The 22,225-nt window shown below is 40.5% G+C and overlaps 1 protein-coding gene across 1 annotated transcript in view; it reads right to left on the reverse strand.

Moving 5' to 3' along the window:
- Positions 1 to 22,225, reverse strand: part of MEGF11 (multiple EGF like domains 11) — a 275,408-nt gene that overhangs the window by 88,165 nt on the left and 165,018 nt on the right. Inside the window, exons 6-8 of the mRNA XM_085305434.1 lie at positions 8,228 to 8,474; positions 6,444 to 6,564; positions 1,098 to 1,234 (exon numbers count right to left, since the gene is read on the reverse strand). Coding sequence (XP_085161560.1) covers positions 1,098 to 1,234; positions 6,444 to 6,564; positions 8,228 to 8,474 — 505 coding nt within the window. The remainder of the gene's footprint in view (positions 1 to 1,097; positions 1,235 to 6,443; positions 6,565 to 8,227; positions 8,475 to 22,225) is intronic.

Below are 22,225 nucleotides of genomic sequence, written 5' to 3' on the forward strand. Positions count from 1 at the left end.
GTCTCCTCCATTAAGTTAAATTGAAATAATTAACATTTCTAACATCTTCAACCATATGCAAAACCTGACATGGTCTCCCAAGCCCCTTGCCAATTATTGCTGTCAATGAAATGGAAACAATGAGCATCCACATTTAATGGGACAGCACACAACTTTCTGAGCTCCAGCTCAGTATTTGAGACTGGTCTGTTAGCATGCTTTTAAAAACCTGATGATTATACAATGAGATAAGAAATGAGAAATTATAGCGAGCTTTGCTGCATAAAAGTGTAACTGTAACATATGTCCGCATACCTGTATTTCTATAGTACCTGTATAGTACCTATACATTCCTCTAGTTCTAGCTAATAAAAGAAAGGAAGATAGAGGAAAAAGGGTAACAGCATAGAGAACACTAGCGAGCTGTGTCCGGGATCTGTGGAAATCCTGGTGACACCATCCAATTGCTAGTGAAAGCTGCATACAAAAGCTTATTTTACTGCATCTTCCTTGTCATTGTTAGCCCTGCCAGCAGGATTAGCTAGAAGGCTAAGCCAGCATATGCTACAATCACACCTTGACTTTGCTGTGTAGTCATTTTGCTAAATCCATGACACCTTCGTAAAACAATATTATCATCTTCGCAAAGTGATTTATGGTTGAACATTCTCATTTATAAATTTTGAGGATTTATCACCTTTTGCTGGTGTCTGAGGTGGATCAGTTCTGAAGCAGCACAGAGGGGCTGATAGAAACATTTAACTGCTGCATTGCTTACTCTTGAGGATATTAATTTGTACAAATACGGTTCATTTACATATCTTGTAAACATGTAATGCTCTCTAATAAATTTATCACTGTAAATATCTAAATTAAATTTAATCTATTAAATTTTAAAAGTTACATTAAAAGAACTGTAAATGGAGAGCATTGCCAATAAAAAGTAATAACACTGCCACATTTATAATGCCTGAACTGCTTCAGGAGGATGAACCTAATTGCAGCAATAGAGTTATAATACTGCCTCTCAGAGAGCAAGACTGCTCTAGAAGGGCTATAAATATTGCCAGTCCTTGGTTWAAAAAAAAGAGGCTTTGGAGTTTTGGTTAATTTTTTACCTGTCTCCCATATACCCGGCTGTACAGAGGCATTTTCCTGTCACAGGGTCACAGTGTCCTCCGTTGTGGCATGGACAATCCTTGCTGCAGTTAATTCCAAATGTTCCAGGAGGACATGGCTGTGCACACACCAGCCCCTGGTAGGATTGCAGAAAGAGCAATATTTCAGTCAACAGTCATGATGCAATGAATTTCCATATGAAGCCTGGATATTTATTGTCCTTCTTGCTAAAACTGGATTTAATTGTACTGGCAGTATTTCTTCTGTTTAAGATAGGCTCAAGACAGTCTCAAAATTCTGCTGCCAGAGTTAATGCCTTTCTACCATATCACCAGAAGGGATTTTTCCTTCCACTGGACAGTCAATGATAATTTTCCTTCTTTGGATTTTCCCTGGAAACTGCAGCTGGGGTAGCAGGATATTCAGTACAACTTGAACATAGAGACTGGAGGGTCTGGGAGAAGTTAAAGGCAATTGGAAAAGCCTACAAAGCTCTATATGGTCTGGCAGGTTTTTTGAAATGAAGAATCTGAAAATTTGTTGAACTGAATCTGGGTAAATGTCACAAAGTGAACATTTGGGAAGCAGGGAGCTGCTGGAGAAGGTAGCCTGGGAGAGTGAGGTTCTGCTAATTGTGATAGTCTGCGATGGTTTCTCCCAAGCAGATAGCCCCACTGAGGCTTTCTCATTCATCCCCAGGTGCCAAGGCTCGCTGCTGGAGCAGTCCTTTACTGCTCTTCAGATTCTACCCCCCTTCATCCCCTCCACCGTTACCCAGCCCCTGCACTCATCTTCAAGCAGCACAGGATGACACCTGCCACCACTAACTCATTGATTGTTATAAATAGCTATAAATACTGCCAGTCCACCAGCAATGCAGTAGCCTCTGGGTCAGAAGTGATTTTGCAGTAGAAAACCAACCTAAAAAATCTCTGACAGCTCCAAATCTCTGACTGTTTTTCTCCTTCTCCTCCCTGTCTAGGTACCCCTGAAAGTGGAGAAGAGTCTGTTCTTCTTGTAGTGCATCCTGGCTCTGGTCATCAGGAGAGACAATTTCTTGGTAAGTCTTGTCCCAGGTGTTCAGCCCCAAGGCAGAGAATTTTACCACCAGTTGTGTCTTTGAGGAATTAATCTGCCTAATTCAGGTGATTTTCCCAAAAAATATCACATAATGTCCCCTGCCAAGTGTCAAGGTCTTGCAAGGATTTCCCTAGATTTTCTTACAAGCCATATATATTTTTTTATATGAATAAACACTATTTTTCCCTCAGCTCAATCTGAGGCTGGCATCTATCTGAATAACTTCTGCCAAATCAAGTGGTCTGGCAGAGCTGTGATCTGAAGATAGGGTCCTATAATGGAGAATATCTGGTAACTGTAGCAAGTGGCACTTCTGCCAGTGCCATGCACAGTGCAGTGCTTGATAGAAATGCAATTTGCCTGCCCCTATTATTATTTACTTTAATCACTCAGAAGTACTTTTCCCTAGCCCAGCCCTAGGGACTCTGAATTTTGAACAAAGCATGGATTAGATAAACCTTACACAAAACATAAAAAGGCAACGTTAATGGCTGCTGTTGCTTCTTGGGGTTCCCCTCTCAGCAGCTTGGGAAGTTTAGCAACATCAGCAGCCCCAAATTGGAGAGGCTGCTCTTCAATGTAATCATAAAATAGATAATTCAGGCCTTTCCAAAACAGTGATAGGTGGCTCCTTGGCTATAAAATAGACAGACTGGCCTCAGTTCAAGAACATTCAGATTACAATGTTAAAAAAATGGTGTCTCTGGGCTTGAGTAATACACAACACTATATATCTGAAAGTGTAAGTATCCATTTATCTTGATAATAAATACTTTCTCCCTTCATGTCTCAAAAGGAGCAGGATTTCTATCAACAAATGATGAGAAAGCAATACTCTATGATGCATCCCCCTGGAGCCAAGAGAATCTTTAGGCATACTTTATGCATTAATATGTACTAAGGGAATCTAAAACATCCCTCTCTGGAGGATCAAATGTCAGACCAACATTTCCCGCTGCTCATGCATCTAATCAGCAAAGCTTTCTCCATCAGCACCTTTTTTAAGGCCCTGATCTAATCAGTCTCTGCTTTTGACATTGTTTCCTATATTATTACCATTTTGCAGTACAAAAAAGATCTTTTTTTCTGCTCCATTTTCCCATTTAACTTCCCTCTCCCCTTTTAAAATCTATGACAAAAAGAAAAGTAAATAGAATCACAGAGTCACGGAATAGTTGGGGTTGTAAGGGGCTTCTGGAGATCATCTGCTATAACTCCTCTGCTCAAGCAGGGTCACCCAGAGCAGGTAGCTCAAGACCATGTCCAGTCAGCTTTGAATACTTCCAAGGACGGAGCCTCCACAACCTCCCTGGGCAACTGTTCTATCAAGTATACAAAACTAAAAATTATAGTTTGGTCATAAAGCCCAGAGGTAAAAGCCCAGGAAATGAGAACAAAGCAATGAGGAGATTAGCAGACTGGGTTGTATTAACGTGGCAGCATGATGCAAAGCCTTCAGAATGGGACTTGGGATCAGAGTGTGCTGCCAGTGACAAATGTTCTGCCCTGTAAGAGGACATCACTGCTTTTCTAGCACAGTGATCTAGTCCTCCAAAGTGGTTTTAAGAAGCACTGTAAAAAGCCAATTTAACCTCGCACYCATTTCCTGAGAGTGCCTGGACAATTTAATATTGGAAATGAGACAGACATGTAGAATTAAACCTGTAAATTGTTGATTAGGCCCCAAAGCAGCCACCCACTAACACCCACATCCACAAACACAGAGAAGCAGAAAAAGCCCAATCTAGTAGAACATTGGAAGCCACATTTTCTTGACTAGCTCAATAGTATATGCTGTTAGCCACCATCCCCTTGGTGATAAACATCATAGAATGGTAAAATCTCACAGGAAATAGTTTGTATAATTTCTTAGGCTTCTGGGAGACTCTGCACTGGGTGGGAGAAAGAGGGAGGAAAGGGATGTTGCAAGTAACGAAAGAGCCAGCCTTTGAAGACTGCAGATCCAAGGAAGAACTGAAGAACCCCAGAACTTCTTCCTGCTCATCTTGTTGCCTAGCCTCGTATACCCCATGGGCAGCAAAGCCCCTATGGGAGCTGAGCTGCTGCTAATAAGTCCCATATCTCTACCCCAGGAAAGGATAAAAGTTGAAGCACATCCAGCAGCAAAAATATCCAAGTGGATTTCCACTTGTTTAAATCTAGGGAGAATTCTCTACCTCCAGCATGATGGCATATACAGCACATACACACGGTCTCAAGCCTCAAAATCAGCAAGTAAAATTCCTAATGTCAAAGAAAAACTATCCATGGTATAAAATAAAATGAACAGTCTAGCAATCCTGTCTTTCCTGCTCGTTTACAGACCCTAACGCCTCACTTTGCAAACCACTGCAACCACCAGTAGTTAAATCTATAGCATGAAAAAATATTTTTTCTTATCTCTCTGTGCACTGAATTACTGGCTTTTCATTAAAACTCTAGAGAGACCCTTTATACTTAAAACATCAAAATTTACAAGCTGAATGCTTTTACTTATAATTTCAGTTTCTTCCCACAGAACACACTCTCTCTCTCCAATTTTCAGTTATGCTTGTTTCAGACATCAATTGTTAACTCCAGGGTTTCTCTGGGGATGGAGCAGCCAACAAAACAGTTTTCAGGAAAGTCTCTCTAGGCCATTAAAAATGCAGAAAAGAAAGTCCAAGCTGCATGGATCAGGGCAGAAGTGGACCAGTACACACTACCACAGGAGCTGTGCAGCCCTAGTGCTGTGGTTCTTCTTAAGGTCTATTCAACACCCTAAAGACTTCAATAAGCTTCCTGCTCAATTTTGATATTACTTGATCTCTTTTGTAACTTTGCGAAAAAAGAGAAAACTTCCTGATAAAATACAAGCAAGGAAGAGTCCAGCAAAACAATTCAGATCCTCAGAAATACTAGCGTGCAGACTATTAGAAGAGCTGAAAAAAATATTCCCAAAGTAATGTTTTGATGTTAATCACCTTATCAACCAATGCTTAGGGATAGTGGCAGAATGGCATGATAGGCCCCAAAAAATAGTTGAATTGCTTCCTTTATGGGTTAGCTCCACTGTTCTTTAGAAAATATTTTTTGTCTCAACTGAATGTCAGATAGAGTAAGGTTCCACATTCTTACTTAGTTTCTGAATAGTTTTGCCTATGCTGTCATTTGGAAGGTAATACTATCATCATCATTTTGGCTGTGGCTATGCAGTGAGAGATCCTTAGTACACAGCTTCCACCAAAAAGGTTGTGCAGGGATGTTTTTCTCTAGTTTTGCTGTCTCAAAGCCACCTGAATCTCACGGTTGGTACTTTTTACCTAAAAGTAGCTCCATGATCAAACATTCTTGAGAAGCTAAATGGAGGCAGCATTTGCTATGCTAATCTGAAAGAATAAAGACTTCTCTCTCAGCCCCTAAAGTTTTCAAACGGATTAAGGTCCACATTATAAGTTATAGAGTGTGATGATCTTTAAGGTCTTGCATGTACTAGAAAAATCACAGGACTTGTTTGCATTAAAATCCAGCAAGATTGCCAAGAGACTAATTGTCAGGTACGGGAAAAATGCCAGGAAACTCAGCACAGCTAAATGGTATGTATGCTTTTGAGACTTGGCAAACCTCGAGAGAGTTAATTATCACATTATTGATAAAGTTGAGGGCTTTTGAAATGTTTGGCCTTGCTTTCTTGACACAAAGGTTTAAAGGTTAGGGTAATTTGCTCTCTCCAGAGCAAGCCCTGATGCAAACAAATCTATTGCAATCAATGGGAATTATGCCTGAGTAAGGACCAGACACTGAACTGAACTCTGAGTCCCCATGTATATTCCTTCTGCATTAATGACTGCTTGAGCAACTGAATTCACCTTGCCTTCTCCCTCTCCCTCTCTCCCGAAAGGAAACCAGTGCAGTGCTTTGGGCAATGTTCAGCTGAGCTTTGAGCCCTGCATCCTGCACGAGGGTAGTGTGCAATGGTGCAGGGGTACAGTTCCAAGGAACTGTAATGCAGAGACCACATTTTTTCTCTCTTCTGCTCCCACACAGCAGAGTCGTGGGCAGTTACTCTCCATCTTACTATTGCTTGTTTAACTATATAATGGTAGGTACCAGTCATGGACTGGGGGCCTGTCTGCTAAGTGCTGCACACACACAACAAAGGCTTTCAAACTGGTTCCATCCTCAAGATATGACAAACAGCAGAGCCCATGGGAAGGTCCCTGCTGTGACAGCAAGCTTCCTATGCCAAGCCCTAAATGAGGGATGCGTATGAACAAGCCACGTACCATCCATCCGGGTGGGCAGGAGCACTCCCCCGTGATGTGGTGGCAGACTCCCCCGTTCTGGCAGGGGCAGCGCAGTTCGCACTGAGCTCCATGACTGCCGGGGGGACAGCGCTCTTCACAGCTTGATGGGGAGAGAAGACACCAAAACAAAGTGATCATTTAAGAAAACTTGCAGGAAATTGTAAATGAGGAAAATCTATACCACAAGGCATCATGGGAGCCCTTATTTAAATCCCCAATCTCAGGAATTGTCAGCTGGCATTACCAATTAACCAAGATCTCTTATATTTTTGCGCCATTTATTTTTTATTTATGTGCCAGTGACCCAGTCCTGCAAGGCTGATGCATGTACACAATCGTTATGCAGCTCCTAAATTCCACTCATTTCAACAGGACAGCCAATATCCATAAAAACAGCCCATGTAAGTAAGTGTTGCAGGATGAAGCCCTCAATGTGAATTACACAACATAATAATAAAACAAACTGCAGATAAAACAAAAGGATAGGATTGAAATGCTTGAAATTTCTCCAACTGCTACAAAGTGTTCACATTCATAGTGTGTTAAGGACTGGCAAAAACTCAGCATCTTTTAAAGGCTATTTAAACTCTTTGGGTCTCTCTCAATACCTTGGATGCCAATGTAAGACTAGTCCCTGGAAAAAACAGTGTCTTTTAGGCACATTGGTGCTTTTCAGCATCGCTTCTTCCTCTGCTTCTGGGTTCGCAAAGTACAGACGGTTCCTCCCTTATCCCAGCTTTCTCTCTTGATAAGGATGTTCATGCAACATATCAGTGGTTGGCCCTGCAAATACTTACTGCTGAGAACAGACATACTAATGCCAGTGGGAACACTGCTAATAGCAAGCATAGTCTCTAGCAGTGAATGCTTATGGGACTGAGGTCATAAGCTATGAGGAAATCATGTACTAAATGAAATATTCAGAAGGTATATAACTTATTTATGCATGTTAATAGTGTCTTTATTATTTATTCTCTCCTTAGTGCAAGCCAACAAATAATATTAAGCAGCAAAAGTATTAAGACACCTGTAATAGACCTCCAGTCAAATTCGGTAACTAAATTCTCTTTTAACTTTAAATAATTTTGAAAACCATAATTACTTCTGAAACTACTGAAAGATCTCTAATGAAAACTGAATGTTACACTGTGAGCAATTTTAAAAAAAGAAACTATTGTTTGCTGTCCTAAAATTAATATGCAGATTTTGTGAATTCTACTGGTAAACTTTCAGTGTGGTATACGGGGATTTAGCTACCTGATTCTCATTAAAGTTAATAGGAGTCACAACACTAAATTCCTGCTCACTGTGCTAAAAATTTACCCCCTAGATAGTAAGCTGATAAACTCAACAGTAATGCTTCCTCAGTTAGATTGAGGATGTCAAATAAATTGGGGATGGTAAGTCCCATTTGATAGAGCTAATGAGTAAAATGTCCAATTGCTTATAAAAACTGAGCTGTAATTTGGATCATATTCACATACTGAAATTAGGAACAGCTATAGTTGTATGAGCTGGAAAATATCAAGGATTTTTAAGTTCACTTAAGCACCAAATTTTATTTTGCTATGTAGACAGATATAATTAGCAGCAAAAAACAGATTTTCTTTGTTCAATCTCCCTGAAATTCTATTAACAGATTACGATGGAAAGAGGAAAATATATTGATTGTGTAAATTTTATCAATTACTCATTGCATTAAAGGTACTCAAAACAAGGCTATTAAATGATGCAGAGTGAAATGCACCTGTCATTGAACTTACAATACCCCTGTGTATCCGGGAGCGCAGTGACATTCTCCTGTTTTATGGTCGCAGGTAGCTCCGTTGTGACACTGGCATTTAAACTGGCAGCCCTTTCCGTAGCTCCCGGGGTCACAGAGCTCCTCACAGCGCCAGCCGCGGTACCCGTCCGCGCAGACACAGGCACCCGTGATAGGGTTGCAGAGGGCCTCGTTCTGACACTGGCAGCGGTTGCTGCAGTGGGGGCCCCAGTGATCGCTGTCACAACCTGGGAAAGACACATTCATTTACTGAGATGATTAGGTAAAAGTGCATCGCAAGCAGCTCATCCCATCCTCTTATGCTTAGGTTGGCAAGCAGGCAAAGAGGCACTGTTAATACCAGAAACTTTCTCAAGTTCCCTCAAACTTTTTAATACAGCCCCCCAGTCCAGCAAGGTGCTTTAGCATGCAAGGAGACAACAGCACTAGTCACATGCCTAAATTTGAGGACTTGTTTAACACCTTTATTAGATCAGGACCTAAATCTTTTAATATCCTGTTTCTTAGTGCTTTTAGATAGCTGGAAGGGATGAATTTATAGTGGAATTAGATGCAGAGGATCACATCCTGATTGCAGTGTAGTTTAATGGGGGTAGAATTGCCAAGCAAGTCCTGTAGATTTAATAATGTCATCAAATATTGTTTCTTTGCACTGTTCCCATAAGATAGTAAGTATGATAATCTAAAAAAAAGGTTTTCTTTTCTTTTCTTTTTTTTCCTTTTTTTCCTGAAGCAAAGAGGTGAAAAGGGAAAAAATACTGCTAGAGACTGGGATTTCATGAGGCTTTGCTTAAACCCACTGCAGGCTTACAGATGAAGATAAGAAGTGTATATGTCAGGTAATTTCTGTGCTAGCCATAGTCCAATATGCTCTAGCATTGGTGAAAGGCTCGTGGCCATTGACCTGGAGGGGAGCTTCCCTGCAGTGTGCATTCAGGCACAGGCAGAAACCTTCACACAACAGTCCTGCCTCACCCAGGCTCCTTCTTTGCGGGCCACAGAGCAAGAGCCTTTCACTGAGTATGCAAGATGAGAGAGAATTCAGCATTACAGAAACAGCTTGATCTTGATTTGCCATAAAAACAGTAATCAGCACCTGCAAAACACCCATTTAATATGTATGCATTCTAGACTGCTGAAACRAAACATCCAGAGGTTAAGATTTCCTCAGTTAAAGGTCAGCAAAAAACGGGTTTCTTCAAAATTCCTACCCTCCACTTAACAGTTCTGTTAATAGAGCTATGTCAAGGGTGCAAGGAAATTGTCATTCAGAACAGAGTTGCTGGCAAAATCTCTGTAAAGACATGGTTACAGATCATTTTCCAGGTAAACTTTATTGCACTCAGAGAACTGGTTTCAATTATAACAACAAAAAATCTTCTACTAGTGTAAAATCCACTGCCACATGGGAATTGAGGATGTAATTTCAGCAACATAACTGTCTTGACAAACTCCCTCATTTACAAACATGTAAACTAATCCACGAGTGGCACTTATTCCTCAGGCCAGAATCTGTTTCCAGCGTTAGCAATGTATATGCAAAGCGCAGCCACGTAAGAAGCTCTTGCCCTACAAATTTCATATATGTTTGAGATTCTGTTGTCCTTTTTCTTGAGGTGGGATGCTCATTCCTCAATTCTTGAGCAACAGTGTCAAAGGCCAAAATGAACCCATGAAAATACACAACTCCAGAGTCTCTCTCTCTCCAAGGGGATCTGCAAGGGCTTGCCAGATGCATGCGCAGAGACATGGTTTTGTGTCCTGCTGACAACAGTATGCAGCATACCCCTGTGCATACTCCTGCCTGTGCCTCACACAAGTTTATTGCTTAGCCTCACTTTTCCTGCAGCTGTAAACAGGGTTGATAGATCCTCACCAGCACTTCTGGGAGCCAAGCAAAAAAAAATCTTACTTTTTACCAGTCTTACATTATTACTGAGAATCTGTGAGAAGAGCAGATCTATCTTCATTGCACACAGACTCTCAGTAAGATTCTGCAAGCTTTGTGGGGCAGGCAGCAAACGTACTAGAGCTGATGGAGTTCACCAGCAATTTCTCTTCCAGAAATGCTGATTTGTTTTTCTGTAGAACTTGCAAATCAAGGGATCCAGTTCTGCACCTCTACAGAGGGTAAAAATCTGAACGAGGATAGCCAACAGCCCTCTGGCTGGGGAAGTGGGATACAAGAATCACACTTTACCCTGCCTGAATCTGGAACTTGATTCTCACCTCACCACACCTCCCACGGAAGCCTTGTCTGCCAGGCTGAGAGGTGCTCGGGCTGATGTGATTCCAGCTGCAATTAATTTGCTTAGTATGGATAGGCAATACTCATTAGAAAAGGAGACTTAGACCTTGGTCTTCCATGTCTCAGATGAGTGCTCCAACCAGTAGATTAGTCTGCTTGGTTTGTGTTTTTCACTTTGAAAGAAAGTGAACGAGAAAGTATATGTTTTATACGATGGGAAGACTATTTCCCACCATCAGCTTAAGCATCTTGTTTTGCATTTACACCATCTGCCCCAAACACAACTCCTTTGTAATACTTCGTAGCATTTAGGTAAGTCAATCTTGCATAAACAATAATTTACTATTTATGTTTTTGGTCACATGCTTGCTTTCTCCCTGTACCTATTTTCACTCTACAATTTAACTACAAGGAAGAACAAAATGTTCTAGGAAAGAGCAGAAATTCTTTCAATTGGTTGTAACATCATAAAATACTCAAATTGGGATGATAAAAGAAGCCTGTAGTGACCAGAAAACCAGCTGGCAGTTAGATAGATTTTCCAAAGGGTTCTAAGTACAAAGCATCAGTGATCATGCATTGCAACATTCAGTATGTTTAGCCCAAAGTAACTAGCCAAAATGTTTTAATTATCTATGAAATAAAACAGCTTGGCATACCAGATAGATACTAAGAATATGAATTTCACAGGGATTTATTAGGGAGATGACAAAAAAATGAAGATTAAAGTACATCTGAATGCTTATGGAAGAGAAGGAAAAAAAATAGGGATAGGATTACAAAAAGATAGGGTTTGCTCTGTGTCTCATTTAYTGTGCCTGATACAATCCTGGCAGTCACTGGACTCCTTTTTACATTCCTAAAGCTGTGAGCAAGTTTTCACCATCATTCTCYATATGGTTCTGATCCTAAGCTGTAATGTGAATGCATCGGCTAACATCTTGTTGTTTCTCTGGTGGCAGGATCATCTATACCTATTGATAATTTGGTCCCTGGTAGCTTTAAGCCTTTATCTCAGACAGCAAAGATTTTCCACTTTTAGTTGTCAGTTCAAGTCACGACGGGCAGGGGCATCACATTCAATATCAATTCATCCACTGCTGATTAATTGCAATGGGKTATGATGAAACTTGGTGGCATTGTGCTAGTGTGAAATTTGTGATGATGGAGCATCATCCTCACCCGATTTAATGTTGCAGTAATCTAACACGGAAATAAGATCTTTGTTGCTCAAAGTGTATCAATTCCTGTTTTTTTTTCCACTTCCTTCATGTCTCATAGCCCAGTGACAGACTGCAGAGATGCAAGTAAATTCTTTACGTAGGTAATTTCATTGGGATATTATGTGATATTTATAATGTGGTAACTCACAAATCGGCATTGAGGTAACCTCTGTACCTTTACAGAGATCGAAAGATACAGAGTTTATTAGCTAAATCCAAGTGCTTATTCATATGAGTAGTTCCACTGAGCTCAACAGGACCACTCACGTGTGCGAGACTGCTCAAGTGCATAACTAGCTGTGGGACTGAGGTCTAGTACTTCCAGCTGGAGAATAAAAAAACAGAAGCAACCAAAGACTTCAGCAGCCTCCACCTATTTCACATTTTTCTATATACATCAGTGTGGCAAATCCTAGCTGGTATGTGACAGTTCCTGAGAGACTGGGGAGAGTAGCTTTGGAGCTGTGGAAGCCAGTTGGACTTCAGGACCACCAGCACCACTTCTCCTGTGGCYGCTTGTAACTACAGTCCAAGTCTAGCACAGTCTAATCCTGCTCCTGGTGATATAGCCTCTTTGTGCTACCATAAGAGAGATAAATAATAATAGCAACGACATGTGAACAGAAAGCTGATTAAAGCTTACACAGGAGTTACACTGTAAATGCATATGCCATTAAAGATGTCAAAATGATACAGAGACTTTAACGATATCATCAATAAGAAAGGCAACCTGAGAGAGGTGCTGTCAGGGAGCTACAAATGCTCCCTTTAGACGGCGTGCGTGTTTGTCAATACCGTGAGAGACGAGTCTGAAACAGCTCGCGCTCCCCGGGGAGGTGCTGCATTAATGGGAACTGCCATATTTCAGGTCACATGCTAACATTCCCTGGCAAACGTGCTAACTTACTCACTTTCTCTCCTTCAAAAATATGACTAGAGATTAATTGCCACCAACAAAAACAAATATAACTCTGTAAAGGACGATGCCGGTTGCCTAAGCATAATTACAGTTGTCTGCATATGATAGTACGAMAGGTGAAAGATTCATCCCTTGGTGGAAACACTGCTCAACACAGCACRAACCATCTTCTTCCTTTCTGCATCCCTACCCCTTCTCCCAAACCTCGGTGTCTTCCTGAAGGAAKGGCTAATTACAGGCAGCTGTGACATCCCACCCCCAATCCTGTTCTGGTGCAGCCAGTTAGGTCCACATCAAACACGCAGTGAGGCCACGTTGGACGTGTTGCTTCACTGCCAAACGGCTGTATTTCCCCCCAGGAATGACCAGCAAGTTGCTGTGCTTTGGGTCAACAGAGCTACCCAAAATTTAGTGCAGCAGCACAAGCCGGACAAAGACAAAGTAAATACTCAAGTTTGAAAATTTAGCAGATAAATAAAGTGACCACTAGGGAAAGTATGCCATTTATCAAACGACTTGTCTCAATGAGAGGGAGTCAGTAGTGCTCTTAGAGCGCTTTTCCATCACAGTGCAGATACRCTATTAATACGAAAACAGCATCTTCTATCACAGCAGCACCAGAGTCCGTGGTCTTTAGGTCTCTGCACATTTTGTTCTCATTAGCATAGGCCTGTGTGTGTCTATTTTCAAAGCTAGTGACCAGCCTCATATTCTAGGTGTGCAAAGGCAGTGGGACGTTCGTAAGCGCTCTGCAGAAAACACAGCTGAAAAAAGCCAGTGGATGCAAAAAAGCAAGTGGATGCGTTTCAGAGTTTGAGAACTCAGGACCAATGTGGCTGACAGCACCCTGCAGTTAAGCYACGCTTTCAAGGAACTTCCTGAAAATTTGCAACAGAAGTGCAAAATGTAGCTCATAATCAATAATGAATATTCCAGAATATTTCTAAATTCAGTTTGGAATGTTTAAATGAAATATTAGCCTTTCTAAAAGGCAAGCAAGAAATCAAATGAACTTACTATATCTAGGAGGGAAAAGTTTATCATGGATTATTTTAGAATTTATTTTGAAATTAAAGCTAAGTTCTCCCCTAAATATAATTGCACTACCGTAGAATGATTACATGAGTACAAATGCAGGTGGAATACAGCCCAAACTGTATTTTTTTCTCTAATTCAGTTTTGGAATCCGACTAGGTTCAAAAAGCTTGGCTACTACAAAGCAGAAATAGRAACAGCAAAAGCTAAAAAATACGTCTGGACGTGGTGGAATAAGAGATTAAAATAATCAATTACCTTTTTATTTCCTGTACTTAGCCCAACAGCAAAATTGCAGTCCCTGTATTGAGCTGATATYTACCCACAGTACAAATATGATTCATTTTGGCTCTTTTCAACACCTTTGGCGACAGAAGCCAAGAGTGCAACAGGTTTGAAACACAGTCCATGAAGAGGGAATCCTCTCGCCGTGACAGCTCACACTACTTTATGTTTGGCTCTGGGCAGCACCATTAATCTCTCATGCTGGCGTTACGAGCAATACCAGTAGTTTCTAAAGGAATGAGCCAGTGTGTTGTAAAATCACTTCCTGATCTGCTTGATTCCAACCCACAAGACTGTTTATCTTGTAAGACTGTTTATCCCTAGAGTTTCCAACACATGTTTATGGATCATGGCTGTTCTCAAAATAACCTAAATTTTCAAAAAAGCACATTTTTTCTCACAAATGCTTGGAGACCAACATTCAAATTCTGTGATTTCAGAACGAGAGAACTTTGTCTACATGACCACCATGGTAGTGGCTAGTGGCACATTGCAGCTATTTTTCTTCTTCCTAACTGTATCAACATGATGATAATAAATCATGAGACAAGATGTGTTGCCCAGATCATACAAATGAGGGAGATCCTCTAACTGTCAAAGCAATAAATAGGTTGGATTTCTGCAAATAAACACTTTTGGGGGTGACAATGAAGTTGAAAATAGACTTTAAGGAATGATCCTGCTGAAATATCATTTAGATTATCTGAAATGTGTTGCAAGGAGGTAGTCAGTAGCATTGCTCAAACTGCACATTAATATTTTCCACTATAAGATGCTATTTTCAGTTCCTGACAACTTCTCTGTTATGCAAAATTTACCAGATCCAGCTTCAGCTTCAGGCTCACTCGCTGTTGGGGTCAGGGGGAGGGGATTTTCTCTTAAATCAGTAAAATAAGGCAGCAAGTTTTGCATGTTAAAGCACATTTTACCTCCTTTTGCCGACAAGCTGGGACACCTTTTACATATAGGGCAATAGCTTAAAATTTGACAGCACTGTCCGACACTCTGGGATGTACTTATGTGCTCCCAGTGAAAATCCACCTGTATCTGGCCAAGTTATAAAAACTGCAATTTGCAAACAATATAATACAGATAATTCATCGGCTATATCCCTCACAGATTTCATCTGCATTAAGCAGTCTGCATTAAAGGCTTCCAGGGCTTAGCGGGATTTCTCTTACAATTGTTCCTAGCAGCAGCCACAGGCCACTGCGTGTTTAATCTCCATGTGCTAAGTGGTCCCCAGAGAGGATGAGAGCCTTCTCCTGCTAGCCCATTACCCACACGCCAGAGGTTTGTTCTGGTCCATGCTGATGAACCCCACACAGATCAGCTTGATGACATTCTTGATAGAATTTTCCTACCCTCCATTTGCTTTTTAGGGAAAAACAAACAAACTAGGGAACATTGCAGATAAATAAAGCATTTAACTTATGAAGCGGGTGTCTCAAAAATCAGAAAATGTCAGGCTGAAGGTTGGAAGTGCAGTGGTAATTCAGTACTTGTGCCTATGAGTTACGATGTTGTCTTTAATCATGAGAGTAGAGGCTACTGTTTACACGCCCTGGCATTTTCTGACTTTGAGCAATTTGCCTTGCAGCCTTAAGGTTCCTAAACGTAATTTTCTGTGCAACAGTGCATGCTCTGAACTCATTGCACTTATACCTCTGATGCCAGAGTTTCAGTCACAGCATCTATAACTATAATGAAGAAAATGCAAGTTGCAATGTTTACTTCTCTCAAACTGCCCAGAATATATTTTGCATATGTAAATGTGCATTTGTAAACTATCTACCCAAGTGGCAAGAACCTGTAGTTAATTTGAGACTGACAGACCTCGCACTCAGTCTCATTTTCCAGATTTATAGATTAGTCTTCATCAGACAGAAGGGAAAAGATGGGAAGGGAACATCAACAGATTTTTCCCCAAATGGACAGACTATTATTCTTAGGAGGAAACTAATCTACTCTTTTTTTTTCTTTTTTTTTTTTTTTGGGTTGATTTGTTTGGGTATTTTTTGTTTTTATTTTTAATAGAGACAGGAGAACAGCTTTCGACCCTCAAGAAAGATTGTACTGATTCTCTGAAGTTCTGTGTTAGTATCAGGTATGAAGCATGATGAAGCACGTGGCTGATGTAGGTCGTGATTTAATCTCAGACGATCTCATTAGTCATTGACTCTCCAACATGTGGTACCTAATTCAATCAYAGCACTTTTGAAACCCTGCAGTTTACTTAGCATCCTCTGAGGAAACACTTTCTATTGAAAGTAACCCTTGTTTAAAGAGCATTTCTATGGTGTTCTGTAAAATGGTTAGAAGACTTACCTAGTCATTCATCTTATTTTTGGACAAATGAAAACAAAATAATTCTAAGTCTTCTTTCAACTAGAAAAGAAAAGTTGAGTGTTTGGATGTCTGCCTGGTCAAATCCCACAAAGAACTCAACATATTTTGGAAGCAGCAAAATTGAAGAAACGTCTACTCCTGACAGATATCAAAGTGTTGGGTTTTCAGAATTTCCATCATGAGCTATTTTGACAGAGTCTTCAAAAGGAGTGAAAATTAGAACACAAAAAAAAATCAGAGAAGGCTTCCTACTTCTTTTCGTAGAAATTACTGCTTAGTTAAATGAGCCTTTAAGTCTACTGACACTCTAGACGTTACAGGGAATTTAAAACCATGAAATGCTGCATAAGGGAGTGACAACGTTCTACCCAGCACTGGCTGCTTCGCTTCTCATTGGAATTATTTAGAGAAGATGCTGCACTCTTCAAAATGTTTTTTTAGTGTCATATTAGTGGGAGACAAAGTCTGTTCTTTACCTAGAATTTTACTGTGGTGAATTAAATGGGCAGAGTACTAAGAGTCTAATAAAACTAAATGAAGTTACTATCTTTCCTAAGTATGAAACCTTGCTCTGGCAAAACTTCCATCAACACTTATTGTTGTTATTATTATCGTCTGGACCAGGACTGTAGTAATAGGATCTGCAGGTAACCTCCTTCCAAATTCTGTCTTCCAATCCACTAAAACTTTCTCTGTCTGTTTGTCTGTCTCTCTCTCTATTTAACATCTATATTCAACTTGAGATGTTTTCATTGACTATATCATGAAATTTGCTGTAATGCCTCTGCAGAGAAGTACTCAGTTTTGCCTGTATAAATAGGTAGAAACACTGGATATGTCCAAAACAGTGCAGAATGRGTATAGAGAAAAGATCAAATGTCCTTCAACAACCAAGTATTGGCAAGACTGTGGCTGTAAGTGTATTGCTCCAAGGTGACCGAAAGGAAACTGTTCAGGAGTAGAGGGAGGACTTTGTCCTTAGAGAGCAGAATCTCCTGGCACAATGTCTGCCTGGTATGCTGCAGTACTGAGGATGCTGAAGTAGCGCACAGTGCATACAGCATGACACAAAAAGCTTGGTCTTCAGCTGAGTGCCTAGCAAGGTAGTGTTGTGGAAGCAGAAACAAGCCCTCTTCCCTTTCTCAGTATGTAAATGCCAGTTGGACTCCAGTACAGTTTAGAACAGGGCTGTTCCAGCACCTGTAGTAGGCTAATCATGTTGGATGTCCTTCAGTTACATCTTCATCAAGCTTTCTGCAACTGAGCAGGAGGACAGTGTCCATCACCTGAGGAACTGACCTTGATAAAGTGGATACAGCCAGTGAGGCTGGCTTTGCACTTTTTGACTGTGGAGGGGTATGAACCACAAGGTTTACTGAGCCTCAGAAGGTCGCACTGCTGATATTCTGCCAGATATGTAATATACCTTTATTTGCAGTGAAAGTATTGCTTAAAGAAGAAACGCTGCTTGCGACTTAAATAGCAATTGATATAGAGCATGCTCCTTCTCACTCCCATTGCTACATGAAGATGTGTATATCACTTCACCTTTGACTGCACAGAACATGTGCAGAAAAGCTTGGGTGAACAGAGCATAAAATGCTACTATCACAAGTATACAGAAGAAATGCTACAGCTAGCTAGCCAGCTTCACATTATACCATAAAGATTCACCTTCATGGGAACAAAGAAGCACATCCCTCAGGCATAACATAACGCACAATACTGACTCATCAGTCATTTTTAAGGTGGTCAATAAGCAATTTATTTTATCGCATTGATATTGAAACCCAAAGTAAACACTGAGGGTTGTGGTACTTGCTTTTATTTCCAGCGGTGGAGCTGTAAAATAAAAGGAACTGCTACCTCCTCTTTGCCACAGTCCCATCTGACTGGCTACTACCCATGCACTGCTTCTCAGCAAAATAACTTCAGCTCAAAGGATGCTCTGCTGCAGTAACTGAATCTGGGAAAATCTTAGATTCTCCAATGTGAATTCAGTTGCTTAAGGATTTCAGGRTAAAACTATAGCAGCAGAAGGCCTGGTGGCCTTTGAAATATGGGTATCTTGTATCTAAAACAGTTCAAAAGCTTACAGAAAGCTATATGCAGGTATCTACATAAGGCTATTGGCTGTTCTCTTTTTTCCTAGGTATACTTAAAGCTGTACTTGGCTTTTTAATGTTACCTAATTTCTTCAAGATATCTTAAATACACTGCTGTCTTTCTCTCAGAATAAACYATTAATACTAATGTCCCTTTCAGGCATATAAAAAGAAGCACTTTTTAAAAAAGGTCTTGCCCTAAGTAACCCAGTAAGAACTCAAATGTTCASTCAACAAGACCATATTTTGAGACTCAGCACAGTCATTGTGCATTTCTTATATATTTATCAACCAAAAACAGCAAGTCTGAAAGAGGTTTTCTAGCTACTAGAAAAAAAAATGTGAAAGAGACAGTGGCTGAAAGAGTAGAATAGTATGCCCTCTTTTTCTCTGTGCTCAGGCACTGAGATGTAGGATGTGCTGATAATAAAAGAGATACTCAGAGAGGCAAATATTGCATAGCTTAACTACTAGGAAACAGAAGTCTGGGCGTGGGTGCAGCACCCCACTGCGCGGTGGAGAATGGCAGAGGACACACACCCCAGCACCCACAGAGGTTCCTGCAGGAAAATTCCAGCGTCCCTAAAGCTGCCAAAATGCACCCTGCCGCTTCCCCACCGACAGCCCGCGGYGGGGCCTCAACTTCCTCACGGAGACCTAGGCAGGGAGACACRTTCTTGTCTTGCAGGTTTTAAAGAGTGGGTGTTCAAACCTTCGTATTTTGACTTCTGAACTTTTTCAAGTGTTGCTTACAACAGCATAAATTGATGACAATTTCTAAACCAGAATTTGCTCTGAGCTGGGAAATTAAACTTTTTGTTATGCTATTGTTTAAACCAGACAACTCTTAAACTATTTTACATTTTGAACCACAGGATCATCAAAACTGTCCATTCTCACAACCAGTTCTCAGTTGGCTGCGCTAAAATGTTTTAACAAAATTGCAAGCCTGCACTCTAGGAGCAGTTTCACCCATTTCAGATTACTGTGTTAAGCCAGGGAGGCGAAAATAGCAAATCCTCCCTCCACGTGTTTTCCCTCACTGTTTACAAACAGTGAGCTASTGCCTCGGCCGTAACCAAGACTTGGCTTCACCAACAGCGAAGGAGCCTGGATATCTTCCCTAGCAGCTCAGGTTCACGTCTGCTGTGGCAGTTCTTGGAGGTTCAGTCTCACTTTTAGTAGTCCTAGAAACCAACTACATGAAGCAGCTTTCTTTTTTGGGCCAATTTAATTTCTCTCCTTTTTAGTGACAACTGTCACTGAAAAGTAAAAAGCAAAACAGACATACGTGACTTCCTGGCTGGATGGCAGCAGGGAAGCAAATGGGATTTTGCTGGAGGAGAACACAGCATCTGTGCGTTAAGGTTTTTAATTGCCAGATTCCCTGTAAGGTTCATCTCTTTTCGTTTTCCTAGTGACAGAAGAGCTATATTTTAAAAAGCCACAGGGAAAAAGAGAGGTTTTCAGCTGAATTTCCAGCTGAGACCATCAGCAAAATTGTCCACTGACCATGCGGCACAGTGTCCATCATGAGCATCCTGGCCCCAGCCCAATGCCATTACAGGCAGCGAGGGTCTCTCTATTGACCGTAACGGTCTTTGGAAGGGGCTGGTCACACTGGGCTCAGCTGGTGCCGATTGGAAAATGACACCGATGCCATAATAACGTTGCTGTTCCCTTTGCTAACCAAGGTTCTCTGCTCGCTGCTGAATACCTGAAGTGAACAAATACCGCACATATACATCAAATATTCAATAATGAGTGAGGAGAAAATGACACGAGCCCAGACTAGACCATTTTCCTTGCTGATAAGCAGGAAATGTCCAGGGAAATGTTGAACACTGGTGCTTGTGTCAGCTGGAGGGTGATTTAGGAAGGCTGCTGACACGCACACACAAATCTGATGACACAGGAAATTAGAACCCGTTTTTCTCCCTCTCCTTCTTTTGAGGGAGTTTACTAAATATAACTCACCCTTTTAATATTTAACAGTGTCTGTTGAACGTTGTTGTTTTTGAAAGGGTTCTTTCCTGACTGGATTTTCATCATCAGACTTAGTAATCAAGATTTTTTACTCTGAACAGATAATTAATCGAATTATTATTCAGAGTACATTCCTAAGTGAAATTCAAGTATGCTGGTATAATAATACAAATGAAAATATGCAACAGTTTGTGATCCAAACTATATGATGAGATCCAAATTTGTAGATTTTTCTGCACGTTTAAAACAAGTGTCTCCATCTTCAAAGTCCTGTATAAACACTGACTAATCCTCATGGTGTATTTATGAACTAGAAAATATGTTACAACCATTTTGCAGAATGGAAACTGAGTCAGTTAAAATACATTAAATGACACAGTTACCTAAAATTAAGTGCTAGCACTAAGAYAGAATAGCTGCAATTTCTGAAATCTAAATGTATGTTATAAATGCCATAGAATGTATTTCTTCACTAGTTACTAGTTTTACAATGGAATGATGAATTAAATACATGAAGAATTTTTCTTTTGCATATATGAAGGTTAATTTGTAATTTATTTTTCTGTTTCCCATCAATATTAGTGCTTTAAAAAGTGAAATAAAAGGTCTCACAAACATAATTCCTTATTTCAACTATACTGGTTTCATTAGACATTTTGATCTCAGTGGTCACTTCCAATTTAGTGAAGATACTTAATTGTTGAATAACTCATGTGTCAACTCTTTTTCAAACAATACTGAAGTAGATGTATTTGTCAGGGAAGAAAGTACAGTTCCTAGAGATGCATCACTTATAAAAATTTTGAAAAGAAATATACGATTAAGGTATAATAATTTAGCAAGTCATTAAAGTGCCACCGAGCTATGAAGAAATGACCAGTCAGACGCAGCGAATGCAGGAATGCTGGCAAGGCTGTGCTGCGGCAGCAYGCCGGCCACCCGGCGGGCTGTGATCCGGTCCATGGGGGACGGGAAGGAGCGAAGCTTCAGCCACGGGGTCACTACATGAGCTGCCGAAGGGACAGCCCTGTCTCCCTTCCCTTCACCACTATCGTCCGTGAAAAAAGCTGGGTGGGAAAAAACTCAGGCCTGTCTGCTTCAATCACCCCTCTGATTGCAGAGTGGATATAACCTTAATAAGTGCTTATTCAGCATAATGACAGTCTAATTAAAGATGGCTAAAACAGTAATCACATCTTCATTTTCCTAACTGCTTTCCCCCCAGCATCCCAAATCACAACGAGGTGGAAGCCGAAGGTACCAAGAAACAGGGTACTTTTTGATCTAGGATGTTCCTACATGTGTGAAAACACAGAATAGAAACAGAAGAAAATCTCAAGTCAGTTTTTTCATTTACACAAATGATACACAGCAATTCAGTAAAAAGGTTTCAGATTATATGATTCTCACTCCTAGTTTTACAGTTCCCAGTTCTACCATTCTCTTTAAGGCAATGCAGGAGGCTCAGTTCACATTTTGTTTTTCTGTATTTTCTTCCATCACCATTATCACTTACATCATTGTTTTTTTTCAGACCTCTGCTGATTTCATCTTTCCCCTCACTGACTTGGGCTCTAAGAAATCAAAATCCAAGAAAAGTGATGCAATATTTGCTGCAAGATTTTCAACAGATTGTACTGGGACCTTATATCTTTTATTTCCCTATTTATTGCCAAGGTGGCTGAATTGGAATTTTTTGCAAGGTGAAGGATTCAAAAGACAATAAAACTACATATTCTTTAATTAAAATTGGAAAGTGTAAAAAGAATTAAGTTCATATTGTACTTGTAGGATTTGTCCTTACAGAGACCTTGTAGCTAGCAAATTT

This window comes from Rhea americana, unplaced genomic scaffold (assembly GCF_003343005.1).
Source record: "Rhea americana isolate MKP2758 unplaced genomic scaffold, rheAme1 scaffold_22, whole genome shotgun sequence".
In the NCBI taxonomy this organism is placed as follows: domain Eukaryota; kingdom Metazoa; phylum Chordata; class Aves; order Rheiformes; family Rheidae; genus Rhea; species Rhea americana.